Source organism: Ammospiza caudacuta, chromosome 23 (genome assembly GCF_027887145.1).
Source record: "Ammospiza caudacuta isolate bAmmCau1 chromosome 23, bAmmCau1.pri, whole genome shotgun sequence".
Taxonomy (NCBI): Eukaryota; Metazoa; Chordata; class Aves; order Passeriformes; family Passerellidae; genus Ammospiza; species Ammospiza caudacuta.
Window position 1 is genome coordinate 4,414,368 of NC_080615.1, and position 15,159 is coordinate 4,429,526.

At 49.4% G+C, this 15,159-nt stretch overlaps 1 protein-coding gene across 5 annotated transcripts in view; it reads left to right on the forward strand.

Annotated features, from left to right (window-relative positions):
- The window catches only part of LOC131567388 (protein CEPU-1), a 390,343-nt gene that overhangs the window by 349,357 nt on the left and 25,827 nt on the right, over positions 1-15,159 (forward strand). For all 5 annotated transcript variants that reach the window (XM_058818975.1, XM_058818978.1, XM_058818973.1 and 2 more), the window contains one exon: positions 13,429-13,554. In XM_058818975.1, coding sequence (XP_058674958.1) covers positions 13,429-13,554 — 126 coding nt within the window. The remainder of the gene's footprint in view (positions 1-13,428; positions 13,555-15,159) is intronic.

Genomic DNA, 15,159 nt, shown 5'->3' on the forward strand with positions numbered 1-15,159 from the left:
GCCCACCTGAACTATGCACCTCCTCCCCTGCTCAGCAGGCAGGAGTTTCCCTCTGCTTTTAGCCCCTGTGCTCCCTCCCAGCTCCTCAGATCTCCATCCCCAGTCAGGTCTTTGGCACCTGAACCTGGGGGTGTTGCTGCTTGCCCGTGTTCCTCCAGCCCAGCCCCAGTCTGGGCCTGCTCAGTGCAGCAGCTGCTCCGCTCCCCTGGTGCCTCAGCATTTGTTCTCTCTCCATGAGTGTTTGGATTCTGACCACCGCAGTAATTCCTTGTTTGTCCTTTAATAAAAGACCCGTGAGCTCCCCTTGACACGGGAGCTGGAATCGCTGGGACCTGGGGCGTCCTGTGTGCCAGCTCTTTGTGGCAATCTGGTTCCACATCCATCCTGCCAACCCTGCTCCTCTGGGGGGTTACTTGTTTGAAAACATGAGCAGCAGCTCATCTCCCATTCACTGTTTTTCTCCATCATTTGCTTTATTAAATATTGATTTTCTGTTGCATTATTAAACCTTAAGTCCTGAGCATAAATTCAGAGTTGATACTTTAATCTGGCTCTTCTTTTTGGCCTTTAAAACTGATTTTTCTGGCCAGTCTCTCTGGAGGCGAGTCCAGAAGCAAAAACCTGTTGCAGAGGCTTGGGGAGTCGGAGGATGAAGCAAAGGGCTCTTCCCAAGATATTTTTGTCTGTTTGGTATAGTCTTTTCCATGAAGGTGGCATCCATGGGGATCCTGGCCTGCAATCCTGCACAGACCTTGAGTGAAAGGAGGTTGGGGAGGCATCAGCCAAGTTTTTTCAGGGAGTTTTGTACATTACTGGCAGCCGGAAGGATATAGCCCTCTCTTTTTTTGGTAGCACAGAGAGATTGCAATCTGGAATGGGAATTTAGCCTGGAGCCACTGCGTGGGCAGGGTGGCAGTGAGGCATCCAGCCTTCCACGTGCCTGGCTCTGCTCCCTGGGGTTTGCTACCTTGCTCTGCCAAAATTGCCCTGCTTGGGAGCAGGACTCTGCTGAGGACAGGAGCCACAGATGGCAACGCCTTGTCCTAAATGCATTCCCAGCTCCTGAGTGGTGCTGCACAAATCTATGTTATTTTACGCTATAAATCCTCAGCAAAAAAACAATAAATGTCCTTGGCCAAAGCTGCAGGCAAAGCCAGATGAATGTGCATGGTAGAAAGGCACCAACAAGGCAGGAGCAGTGCAAGAGGCCACCAGCACATCCTTGATGGCCACGGTGGGTAGCTCTGACCCCAGTGAGATCCCTGCTCCCCTCCCATTCCCTATCAGAGAGCTGCACGCTGCCAGCTGCTGCCAAACCCCATGCTGCCAGCAACCAGGTGTCTGAACATACTTCCAGAGCCAAGAGAGCTCCTCAGCCAAAAGGGAGGAGGGGAAAGCAGTGTGGCAGCACCGGCAGGTTCAGGAGGATAAAAAAAAAAAATTAAAAAAAAAAAAAGAAAATTAGAGAAGAAAAAAGGCAGAGGGAGGTTTGCAAACAGCTTTTGGATCCCCCATCCAAATGGGGCACGGAACCTGTGCCTGGCAGCTGCTGTGCTGAGCAGTGATTTAAAAGCAGACTCCCAGCAGCAGGGAAAGAGGCAGAGGGGGAAGCAGATGTGAACACAATGCTGGAGATAAAGGAGAGGCCAAGGGAACAGCTGCCAAAAAGCTGCTGGGCCCTGCCACCTCCGAGGGCTAGAGAACCTCCAGCAAATATCCCCAGGCTTGAGGGCAGGCTGGGGGGAGGTCACTGGGACAATAAAGGGGGAAACTGGGTGGAAAATGTGGGGTTTTTCACACTGTTCTTGATTGGATTTTGAAGGAGAGGAGGGAAACGGGAAGAAGGAGCTGCATTGAAATCTGGGGAGAGATGTAATTTTGTTTTCTTTCTATTCTGGTGATGCAATGGAGAAGAAAGAGATTTAGAAAGACAAGGAAAAGCAGGAAGTGGAAAAAAAAAAGGCAAGGATCTTTGTAAAAGATGTGGAAATGTGGTTGTTCAAATAAGATATTGAAATGTGGTCTTGATTTGTTTTGGTCTTGATGGGTTTTCCATGCCTGCTGTGAGACAGCATTGAAACACCTTTGTCCTCCAGAAAGGAGGTGAATTTGTACCTCAGTCTGTGACTGGATCCCTGGAAGGGATCAGCATGGCCTCACTGTGTGCAGGGGACAGGGTGAGGAGGTCTTCTTTTAAGTGGATCCATACCCTCATACAGAAGGAATTGTGCCTTGTGAGGGTGCTGAGGCCCTGGCACAGAGAAGCTGCCCCATCCCTGGAAGTGTCCATGTCCAGGTTTGGCAGGGCTTGGAGCAGCCTGGGACAGTGGAAGGTGTCCCTGTCCATGGCAGGGGATGGGAATGAGATGACCTTTAATGTTCCTTTCAACCCAAACCACTCTGGGATCCTGTGATTTTTCATTTCTGGCTTTCTGGTCCCAGTAGTAGAGATGCCCAAAAGATTTCAGCTCTCCTTTTTGGTAGCATTTTGTATAATTTCCTGGGTAGGATTTGGGACAAAGCAGGAGAGGCCACAGACCTCGTGCTGGTTTGCTGTCCTGTGTGAGATAAGATGAACAGGTCACAATCCACCTTCCTCTCTGCCCAAGTCTCTGCCCACTGGGCCCCCCCAGCCAACAGACTCCCCAGTTTGTGCCCCAGGCTCTGCTTGCCTGGCCCAGCATTGACACAAGGCATCAACAGAGATGTCTCCTCCATAGTTTGCTGTCCTTGTAATCCCTCCTCCCCGCAGCCAGCCCGAGAGCTTCAGCCTTTGATCCTCTTCCTCTTTTGCAAACACTTCTCCCTGCTTGTGAAATTAAATCTCTCTCACAGTGATTTCCTTCCCTATCTTTTCTTTTTGGCCGAGTCTGGCTGAAATACTCTCTCTTTTTTTTGCTCCTTCAGCAGCAGGGCTATATAATTGATGGCCTCGCCAAGCTTTCTGCACTGAACATTAAACCCTTCCTGCCTTGGCTCCGACCGGAGTTCATTACTTTCTGAAAAGCTCTGTTGTCTGTTTGTGCTCAGATGATTGTTGTTGTGGAGGGGAGGATGTCGTCGGCACAGAGAGAGGAGGAGGGGTTGGATTTGGCCAGGGCTGCTTTGTAATCAAATCTCTCTCCCTTTAGCAAATTTTTGAGTGGAAAAGGTCTCTTTTAGTAAAATTGAAATATGGTACCCTCCTGAAGCAGAAGCACAAAACTCAGGGTCCGAATTAGTGCAGCAAAAGGTTGTCTGGCTCTTGGGCTGGTGGGAGAACACTGCTTTGCAATATACCCCTGCTCAGCACTGGGCAGGAAGGAGCAGAGGCTGCTCCCATCATCTCAAGCTGATTTCCTGTGATAGGCATTTCCCAGGAACCTGCTCTGGTCATTCCTTCCAAGCTTCTGCATGCCAGCAGCTGCGCTGGGAAGGATGAGCCCCACACAGTCCCTCCAGCACCGTGCTGTCCTCCTCCTGGAGCTGGGGGTCACTCTGTGTGTTTGTGTGTGGTTTTACATGGTGCAAATACTTTCTGCACATTTTGGCATTTCCTAGCAAGACCAAGTGGTGCTTTCTGTGCTTTGTCCTACACCAACAACGCTCCTGGCTCCCCGTCTACCTCCGTGGGCTTTCCGCGCTTAAAACACAGCAAGGCTGAGGTGATTACAAGGATTGGAGATGCAGTGACACTTCCCTGCCAACAAGTAATTGATTTATTAAAGACATTACAATACATTCATGGTTGAGCGTGAGAGTTTCCTTTGAACTGGCTCAGAAATCCGAGGGGATTGTGCCTGGTTTGCGAGGGACCGCGGGCAGAATAAATCTGGGCTCCCCCATCGCCTCCCCCCCGCGCCGCCACAATTTCATTTCCCTTTGACTGGCGCGAGTAAATATCACAGCTCGACAACTCCAGTCCAGTGACTGGTGTGATCCAATTTAATAGCATTTAAAAATTCAAAGTGATTGTTAGCCAAATGGAAATGTAAGATTTCATACCCAGCCTGCCTTGGGGAGGAAAGGGAGAATTAGGGAGGGTGCGGGGGATGTAGACAAATGGACTAGATAAAAAATAATGGAAAGTAACTTAATTAAGAGGCTCGAGTCAAGTTAAAAACAGTAATGATTTTGAATCGGAGAACCACAGGTATTAAAAATGAAAGGGAAAGAGGAAAGAAAGGAAAGGAAAGTGTGGATAAAAAACCTCCAAAATGATTAAATGGGAGGAAAAAGAGGCATAGGAAGAATGGGGTAAAAATAGTCCATCCATGTAAAGTAGGAGCACATGGGGAATAGATGGTGCTGGTGATGAGGCTGGGCATTAGGAAGACAAATAGGGAAATTAAAAATGCTCTGGCGGGGATAATTCCCTGTGGCTTTTCTGGCATTCTCGGAGGCACGAGTGTGGCCGAGAAGAAGGCTCGAGGGCTTTGTTTAGGAGGAACAGGAAATGAAGGAGCAGTCCTAATGGGAAAGGAGAGCAGCCCCCGCGTTCTCCAGGCACATCAATATCCTTCCCTTGTGGGACCATCGCTCCCTGCTTTTCCTCTGCTTTTAGTTCTCTCAAATGTTGCTTGGTTGGGTTGAAATTGGCAATTGGAATTTTAATTGCCCCTTTATGTACAGGGATACACAGCTGTGTCTCGGCAGCCTGATGACTGATTCTTAACTGTGGAGCTCTCATTCCGTGCAGCCCGATGGAAATACCTGCCCTGGCAGCCACCCTCACTCTCCCTGTGCCTTTTTAACGTGGTTTTCCAAGCTCCACAGAGCCTGAGAGGCAGGTGCTGCAGAGCGTTGATCTGAACAGGCACTTCTGGCCCATTTGATCTTTGGGTCTCATTTCTCCATCCGTGAAGGGGGAGTAATAACGCTCCCTTATCTCCCAGAGTTTGGATGATAGGGATAAGCCACATTTGAAGGTTTGGGAAGGACAGTGAGCATCATCCCACAGACTGGATCATTGGTATTTGCACTCCTGATTGTTGCTGGCACCTTTGGCCAAGCTTTGGGTTGGTCCCCTGGGCTTGGGGAAGCTGTGAGTTGGCCTAGAAATGTGCCTTGGGATAGGATGAGAAACCAGAAATATTCCATGGGAGGGGTGAGCAAGGCTGGGGGGGCTCTTGGAGCCCAAGAAGGAGAGACTGAAAAAGCAGGGATGTAAAGAAATTACTAAGAGGAGTAAGGAATGGATCAGGGCCTCTTTGGGAAGGTAGGCCTGCCTCTGTTGGAGTGCTACATTAGTCACAAAAGATGTGTTCCCATGGGGATAGGAGGAGTGGCAGCACATGGAGGCATGGATCACTTCACCTGTGGTTCATTTTGAACTGCTGGACCCTGCTGACCTCCCACTTCACTAGCTTTGTTCTCCCACTTCATGAGCTTTGTTCTCCCACTTCATGAGCTTCGTTCTCCCACTCTGTTCTCCCAGGCAAACAGTCTGGGCATAAGTAGCAGCCTCCAGACCACCTAATCAGACAATAACAGGGCTGTGCTCCCTGCCTGATCCATTAATTTTTAGCTGTTGTCAAAGGCAAAGATGGGAAGAAGCCTAAGCAGAAGTAAGAGCCCTGTCTGGAGCATGAGGGCACCTGTAAGAGCTGGAGCTCAGGAAGGATGGGAGGAAAGGAGCTGTTTGGAGACAGGCAATGCTGGCAATGGAGGGATGTAAATAGATAAATGAGACAAAAAGGGTATGGATAGACTCAGAAGATCCAAATAAACTCAATCAAAACTTGGGACTTCCACATGGTTCCACATTAACACCACAAATCTCAGTGGTTTTTGAAATAAAGGCACCGGGTCCAGTGAGGCATTTGGGGAAGCACAGCTCATCCTCCTGCGGGGGTGGGAGAGCTGTGTGCTCCGCCTGGGCACGGGCTGGCAGCTCCTCGAATTAGCTGAGTGTCAGGGTGGAAGTGTAATCACAAACACTTTGTGCTCCAGCCCTGGGAGAGGAGGGAGCACAAGAGCGAGAGCGCCAAGATAAGAACAAATATGCAAGAGCATAGTGTGTTTTTAATGGAAGGGAGATTTATTTCTCTCTGTGTCTTTTTAAGCCTCTAGATAGATCATAAAAAAACCCAGCCCAACCCACACACAACCTGTCTGCCTGAAATAGCCGAAATGTAATTTAAAGAGCATCATTTTAACTAATACTTCACTTCAGAGACACCTGCCCTATATTCATTGGAGATGCAGGCTGCATTAGAGCATCTGATTTATCTTTGGAAAGGATGTTTGAGCTCCTTTGTTCCTGTCAGGTCCTTTTTGAGGAGTAAAGTGGCACAGGGCAGTTTGGCTAGCTCAGCCCTTGGCGTGATGCCCACTCTGCATGGATGGGGGAGACAGGGAGAGCCCCCTCTGCTCTCCAGCAGCAGAGTGGGGAGCAGGAGGGTGGGGTACGGCCACTCTGGCTGGTTGTGGGGAGGGGAGCTGGGGGTTTGTGCAGGATTTAGCAGGACAGTATGTGTTGATGGATCAGATGAGCAATATCATGGATATTTGCTGTCCATTGGAGATTCCAAGTTGGCTGGGAACAGCTGTTTGCAGGTACATCCACTTGAGACATGTCCTAAACTAGATCTGTGCATCTGTCCCCATGGAGAAACGCCCCCACATCCAGTTCCTGTGGGCATAAGTTCTGGGTATCTTATAATTTCTTATGTTGTTGTCTTTTTCATGAGCCTGCAAGGATGAGAAATTCTTGTCATTACATTGATGGAGAGATGAGACCAAACGAGACCAAGGGTTTTGCCAGGAGCACTCTGGCAGAGCCAGCATGCATCCATCCTTCTCTGCACTTATTGATCCACAGCAAGGATGCTTTTCTATGATTAAAAATAAAGGAAATTCTACAAATCATGCTTTTCTCTCGGGGTGGAGGAAAGGATCCTCTGTTGGCCTGCATCCCCCAGCTCCCAGGCTGGTCCTAATAATCTCCAAGCTGGGGTCACCTATGGAGGACGAGGGAGTGTAGGGATGAGTGTGAGGAAAGATGGGGAGAGGAGAGCTGCTGTGAAATCCCTTGCTCGCCCTTTCTGATCTGAAGTTCACTTGTAATATTTTCCCCGGCTCGGGTTGCTAATGCGTTTTGTTCTCCAGAGTGTGCGTGGCCCGGCTTCCTGCGCAGCCTTTAATTAGTTTCTGGATGATGACATCTCCGCCGAGAATCATCTCGTCGTGTCCCTCCGATCTTGGGGGGAGATAAAGGAATCTAATAAAGACATTCAGCATTTAGAGGTGATGGGTTTGACAAGCTTTGTATTAGCCACGAGTCGCGTTCAAACTTTCTGGGGTGCTGTCAGCATGCTCTGGCTCGTCCCCACACAGGGATTTTCCCAAGGGTCTGATGGAGATTTCACTGGTACCCAGTGGAATGAGAGGAGCTGGGGACCCTACGTCCCCTGAGCAGGGTGTGACAGAGTCACTGTCACTTTGATGGTCACCGTGGAGGCAGTTGTGAGAGAGGCTGTCGTGCCTTGAGCAGAGGTGTCAATAATGCTGGAAAAATGATGCAGGTGTCTTAAGGATTCGAGATCCTTCAATTTTCTGCCTTTCATGAGGCGTTGCTTGGCTTACAGGGGGAATCCCAGGTGGCTCAGGGTGCAAAAACTGGAAACTAGATCTGTGCAGCGTGTGTGGAGTTGAAAATGAGATCTGTCTAGACAGGGAGCTGAACTGCCAAACACTCCTTGTTTGGCTGCATTTCTTCATGGATAATAATGGAAAAACTTTGCTTTCATATCTTTCTTCTTGTTTTCTTTTCACTCAGCATCATTAGACTCATTTTAAAGGAGGCAGTGAAGTCCAGAGCTGTGCCACATCTTCCTTCAGACATTGTAACATGAACACAGAACTCTCACAAACCTGACAGAGGGATTCTGCCTCCTCTTAAAGATGCTTATTAACAGCCATACAAAGAAACTCTGATTTGATTCCCCACAGGTGTGGGGCTTGGTGTTAGGGTTTTTTCTTCATTTATTTTGCTAGGAAAAATGATGCAGATCCCTTCAAAGTCTTGTAAACAGGGGAGTGAATCTAGTGAGGCAACACTCTGACTCCTTAAGGAGATGCTCTTGATCCAGGCTCGTGACCTGGACCCATCCAGAAATCAAGGAAAAAGCCTTGTACTTGAGCCCCGACTCTCCTATTGTGCCACGTTTATTGTGGTGTATCCCTTGTTGACTGCAGTAGTAGTGCTGATTTATGCTGTCGTAAGTGGAATCAGATTGGGCTCCCTTTTGGCACTTAGCTATAAAGTTTGTCTGCAGAAACCCTGCTGTTTATGCGGTGAATTATACCCGCGTTCACAAATACTTTACTAATGAATGATTGGGAACGTCTTGTTTCCCCCTCCTCCTCTGAGTTATTATGATGCTGTGCTGTATAACCTGCTGCAGAGACGGGCGTAAAAAATCTCGTGTCCTCCAAGCTTCCCTGCAACAGGAGCTGCTACCTGGCTGGGAAATCATTTAGACACATTTCGGTGCCGTATGACACATCTCATTACGCCTCGCTTTAGAACGAGCAATTGTCATTAGTTATTTATTAATTGCTTATTAAGGTCGTTATGTATGTCCTCTTTGTTTCCAGCCTTCTTTCTTCATGGCTTGGGCTGCTGCCAGGTCTGTGAAGAGGGGATCAGTCCCTTGGTGAAGCTGTTCTGAACCTGTGAAAGGGGTGGTGATGCCAATACGGGGTCCAGGCAGCCCTGGGAAGCAGGATAGGCACCCATAAGGGTTTTGTGTACAAACCTTTGTGACTGAGCAGGCTCTGAGGCTGTGTCTGCCCTTCCTCACACCTTTGGACAGGCTCAAAACAGCTCCTGATATGATGGAAGGATGATATGAAGGAAGGATGACATGATGGAAGTATGATATGACAGAAAGACAAAGCCCTCTCCGCTTTTCTCTTAACTATAATTGTGTTAGAGCAGCACAAACTGATTTAAAAGCCCATTATAATACACCTGTAATTGAAGGCACAGGGCTCTTAATTTGCTCCCTGAAGGCAGAAAGCTTTGAAACACAAAGGAGGGAGGAGGCACCATGGAGGTGGCAGCCAGCACTGCACCTTCTCCTGAGCTGGCAGCTACAAAGTGCTCTGGTTACACCTTGGAGGAGTCCTGGAGCTGGACGTTGGGTCCCCACCTTTGGCAGACCCTCAGTTGCCTGAGAGTGGGTTTGGTTTGACTCAGCATTGCTATGAGCAGGGATAGGACACCCAGGACTCCCCCTCACCCAATCCCAGTGGCAGCACCCTTGGCAGAAAACTCTGTAAAACACAGGGAAATCTGAGTGTTACAGCAGCAAGAAGCTGTTATGAGAAGCAGGAGAAGCGTCAGAAAGCTGCCAGTGCACATCACAGATCGCCTGCAGAACGCAAGTCTGACTCTCCCTTTTTTTCTTTCTTCCAGACACTTTTATAGTTGTTCTTTGTTGTTTCCTTTGATCTGGAGCAGATGTTGCTCGTGCTGGAAGATGGAGGTTTGCATGTTTTATGAAAGGGAAGCAGGGCACTCTCTCCAAGGCTGTGCCATGGGCTGAGACCCCTTGGCTGGGGCAAACACCTGTTCTGCCTCACTCCCACACCAGAAAGGGTTTGCTGGTCTGGAAAGATCACAGATGTCTTTCTGCACTATTGCTTGGCTCCCAAAACTGGGAGAAAGGGGGTGCTTAAGGCAAAAAAAATGCAGTTGCTCCTTGAAGAAGGAATAGGCAACTTGATTTGAAATCCCCTTGCCAGTCTGAGGTGGAGATGTTGTTCCAGAAGCACCCTCCCCTCAGCCTGGTGTGTGGCTGAAATTTGGGGTGCTGGGGTGTGAGGAGACAGAGATGGGGACAAGGGATCAGGGAGAGGACAGCCTGGGCAAGCAGCACAGTCAATACATTCCAGGAGGGTGGATGGGGAGCTGATGATGATGGAAATGGAGGTAGCAGGGCCCAAGCAAGAAAGCAAAGCTGGTGATGGTTATACATTTTGGGATGAGCTATAAAAGGCAGCTGGAGGAATAATCAGGGAGGGCCTCAGTGCTGCAGTGGGTGCTGTGGGAGAGGCAGCAGAGGAGTGGCAGAAATGCCTGGGGAGCCCCCCCACATTCCCAGGACGTGAAGATCTGTGTGCAGCACTGCTGTGGGATGCAGGCATGGGATCTGTGAGCTGCACACCTGTTCTGGCAGGAGCGGGTGTTTGGAGGTGAAAGCAGAGCAGGGATATGTCTGTGCCAGTGGCAGGAGGGTGTCTGTGCGCCAGGGAATAGATGTGTGTCGGCAGGCACATATGCTTGGAACCAGAAAGACATCTATCACCTGCCTGAGCACCCTCAAACGTGCAGCTCACCATATGCTTTGGTTAAATATTTAAGCAAGCTGCTTTCTGTCCTGGGGACTCCTTTTGTGCACCACATTGGGACAAGCTGGGGGCATGCCCAGGGCACCTGTGGGGCGCTGAGAGCACCCAAAGACCTTCCCCAGAGCTGTGGTGAAGCTGGAGAGGGAAAAAAGAAAGAGTTGGATCAATAAAGCACCAGCCTGCCTGTGGGGAAATCTGTGCAGTGTCACCGGAGCAGCTTGGCCAACACTGCCATGTTTAATCACTCCCGAGCAAGAGAGATGCTGAACACAAAAGGACTGCCCGCAAGGAAAGGGTTCCCGCCTGGGAAGCCTGCATTTACTTAGCTTTATTTATTTATTCATTCCCAAAGGGGCACAGCTCCATCTGCGTCCTGCTTTCAGCACAGGAAATGTCTCCTCTGCCCCACTGCTGCAGAAATGCCAAGTGCTGGTGAAAGTCCTTTAATGCAGAGGGAATGGAAATGCCAGTGACTGTTAAATAATATTCAATATATACTTGGATCATTTATTTATTAAGATTTCCCTCTCTAGTCTGGTAAAAGCCTTACAAACACCTGTTGTGTCTCTAGAAAGGCATTTGGAATAGTTTGTGCAGTAAAATATTCAAATATTTAATTAGCATACAATAACCACCGTGTTAAATCCTACCACTGCATAGACAATTCCAGACTTAGTTAACAGCTTCAGTGACGTTTCTCTGGTTTGCTTCCCAGATGTTCTTGCCTCTTCTCACTCCAGATGGGCCACAGTAAATTGCATCTCCCTCACAGTGTCCTGAGCTTGCCAGAGTATGGTGAACTTTTGCCCTGTTGCATGAACAGTTTGAGCTGCTTTTTGTAGAATTATGGAAAGGTTAGAGTTGAAAGGGACCTTAAAGACCCTCTAGTTCCATCCCCTGCTGTGGGCAGGGATGCCTTCCACTCTCCCAGACTGCTCCAAGCCCTGTCCAGCCTGGCCTTGAGCAGTTCCAGGGATGGGGCAGCCACAGCTTCTCTGGGCAACCTATCCCAAAACCTCACAACACTCATTGTAAAAAACTTATACCTGTTCTAAATCAACCCTCCTCAGGTTAAAGGCATTCCCCCTTGTCCCATCAATCAAAGCCAAGTTTAAATTGTTTTAATTATGTTTTATAACCTGGTCAGTTGATTTTTGTCTCTCGCCTGGGTAGGTAAAAGTGGGTCTGTGCAGTCCCAGAGTAGCAGTGTAAAGTCTGACTTGCTTTTTTTAAAGCTTCTGCAAAACAAGCTGAATTGGGTCGATGTGGATTCAGCAGTTAAAAACATCAGAAAGGTTTCTCTGTGATGCAGCAAACAGCGCATTAAAGTTGATGGATATTGCTTTTGTTTTTTTGGGACTTAGAGCTGGTAGCTCTTGCTGCTTCCCAGGCAAAAGTGGGCGATCACTGCGCCTCTGCTTGGCTCTTCCCACCTCTCCAAAATGACCATGGTAATATCCCCTTGGCCTGTTTTTGTTGTGGAGACCACACAATCTGTGTTTTTAGAGCACACTTGGATTTCCTGGCTGGCAGTCCCAGCCTCACCAGGAACACAGTGGGGCAGTCATAACGACATTGTAATTAATTACATCTCCTCAATGGACCTGGCCATGGGCAGAGCATTCCCATCTCTGAGTGGTCCCATGAGGAATGTGCTGTCCCCTTAGTGACACTGAAGCATATTAATATTTTTAGGTGTTGTCTTTGTGCCCTCCAATGTCATGCCCCAGAGCCCCCTCTCTTTGGGAGCAGCTGATCCAGAGCTGTTCTCCAGTGCATGATTAGCAGATTAGCCATCATGCCCAGAGCAGCAAAAAAATGAACTCCCAGAAGCCCTTCAAAACAGAGAATAATTCATTACCCACCTTGATTTCCACTTAAAATGTACTTTAACTACACTTCCAACTACAAACCCTAAATCACCATCATGTTCACAAAAAATCCATCATTTTTTATTTTATTGCACGGCATTGGCATGACATAATCCCTTCCAGAGCGTCTTGGAGTGCTTTACGGATCAATAAATTACTTACCTGCACAGCAGAGGCATTGCGTGCAAGGCCATTGCAGTCATTCCACCTTGGCGCAGCCCAGGAGGGTGTGGGAGGTGGGGAGAGGCAGGGGAGGGAGCCCCAGGAGTGGGGTCCAAGCCAGGATTTGGGGTGTTGGGCTGCAGCCCCACGTGGGGTGATGAATCTGGCTGTCCCAGCAAGGGTGGAAGGTATGGGTGATTTGTGGCTGTCCTGCAAAGCACTGCAGCAGGGTGCCAGTGCCTGCTAGGCTCTGGAGAAAGTCTGGAAATAAACCTGAGAAGGTGACAGTCTTTATTATATTCTGCAGGTGCAGGCTGATAACAGCTGGTGATGCTTTTCCCTCCTACATCCCCACCAGAAGATCTCCCGGCCCTCCCCAGCAGCCACATCATGTCCTCTGCTCATGGAGCAGCAGGAGCTGAGTGCTCCCTGCTTGATCCTCATCCCTTCCCAGCCCCCTCCTCATCACCCCATCCTGTACCTGTGTTCCCTCCTGTATCTGATTCACTCCTACATGCTCTGGATGGCAGTGCCATTGCAGGGGGATGTTTTTCATCCCCACAGAATTTCCCTCCCTTTGCAGGGTGGTCAACCTTAGAGGCTCCTCAGCAGATTCTCTCTTCTTTCCCAGCTCCTCTTGGTGCTCCTGTGCTTGCAGGGACCTGGCAGAGAGGAAAAGCTGCAGGAGTTTGAAGGAAACAATCATATTTCCTCAGGATGATGCTCTGCTGGGAACGGTTTGTCATGGCTAGGAGGACACAAGGAATGCTGGAAGTGGGGTAGGAAGAAGTACTGTCTCACACCACGGAGGAGTTTCTCGAGCCTCCCTAAAATGACTGAATCCCCTCTGGCTACAGTTTCTTCCCACTTCAGCTGTGTCTTCTCTGCCCCCTCTTTTCCCTGTTTGTTCCTGCCAAGTCAGATGAGACTGATGGACTACTGCAAAAATTGTCAAAGCTGAGGGAGGATGGAAATTCAGCCTCCTTCACCCACAGTCTAAGATTTGAGTTGAAGCAGAACCAATTTAATTTTCCTTCTCCTCTTTGCATCATTGCAGTGTCTCCAAAAATCACCGAGATCTCTTCTGACATCTCCATCAACGAGGGTGGCAACGTCAGCCTCACCTGCATAGCCACGGGCAGGCCAGACCCAACAATCACCTGGAGACACATCTCACCCAAAGGTAAGAACCAAACATCATCTGAAATATTTTGGGAAGGGCACAGCACTCTTTGTGAGCGGCTGGGGAGGGGTCGGTGGCTCATTCTGTTGCCAGGAGAAGGTGAAATGCACCAAAAAGATGTGATTCAACACAGGAATTAGTGACTTTGGTGGAGGAACTTCCATCCTGGTGGTCTGGAAGAGGAGTTGATGGTTTTTGTCCTGTGGAGGACTGGCTGTAGGTGCCAGGTTGGGGTTGTTGTGCTTAGAGATTTATAGAATCAGGGAATACTCTCTGTTGGAAGGGAGACACAAGAATCGTGGAGTTTCTGCATGGGCCACTCACATTGCACATTGAATGTGCTTGTCTGGCCATGTTTTGAAAATTTTTCAGGCAATTCTTACAGGTTGCTTCAAAGGGGGATTGTAAATAGTGCAAATGAGCAGGAAAACACATGAAGCATTAATTGGTGGCCTTGTTAATTGGTAAGCAAACCCTCAGCAGAACTGTGTGGGTGTGACTGCTGGGAAGCAAATTCCCAGGCGTGCAGGACTGTATAATTTCACCCCCCTTTCCCAGCTGCTTTTTGGCACTTGTTTTGCATTCTGCTGCCCTGTTATTCCCAGGCGGGTGCGAGGCTCTCGTGGGTGAGCCGGGGGTGAGATCCGGAGGCTCCGGCTGGGATGAGCCGTGCGGCCAAGCGGCAACGCCTGCCTCTGATCCTCTGATCCTGTCTAAGCACTTCAGTTCCGCCTCAGAGTCCTGTTTCCCCTGGGGTTTTACCAACATGGGCTGTTGTTCCAGACATCTGCCTCAAGCTCTCCTTGGGGATGCCCGGCCAGGCTGTCCGGCAGCCGAAGGAGCCGGCGCAGGGGCGGCAGTGGCGGATGGCGCCGTGGCTGCTCTGCCTGCCCAGCTCCTGATGAGGGCTGCGGTGTCTCGCTGCATCTCCATTGATTTTTTGCTATTTGTCTGTGCTGGAGCAACTGGCTGGGCCAGATCCATCACTCTACAAAGCCCAGGCTGAGCGAGCTGAGTTGGCGGCATTTCAGCCCCTTCCCTTGTCAGGAGCGTCTACAAACCATTCCCCCAGAGCACATTTTGGCTTATTCACTCTAGGTGGTCTTGCTTCTGAGCTGGTGGCTTTGCTCAGGGTCTTTGCATGGATCCATGTGCTCCTCCCCATCCCTGAGCATCTCTCTATGGAACCAAAGTTGCTCTCACATTTACGGTTGAAGCACTCTCCATGCGTTCCCACCTTGAAGCTTCTTCCTACTCTTCCCCTTGTCTACCCTGACAACATATTTTTGTTTTGCTCAGCCTCCTCAGTACCTGTTTTTCACAAGCATCTTGTTTTGCCACAGCCCCACTCTCCTTCCTACATCTCCTCCTGCTCCCCAGAACCCTTGTCTCCCACTCATGTGCCCCTTGCTGCCTTCTCCCACATGCCATCCATCCTGTCCTAACCAGGCTCCCAGCTCCTGATGCCTCTGTCTTTCACCAGGGCTATTTTCTCTGTTTGCTGCCATCCAGCAGGTTTTTTTCCCCAGGGAATCTTTACATGCGCTTGAACCAGATGTTTCCATTTTACTTAGGACTTAGCTGCTATGGAAACTGAGGATGCAC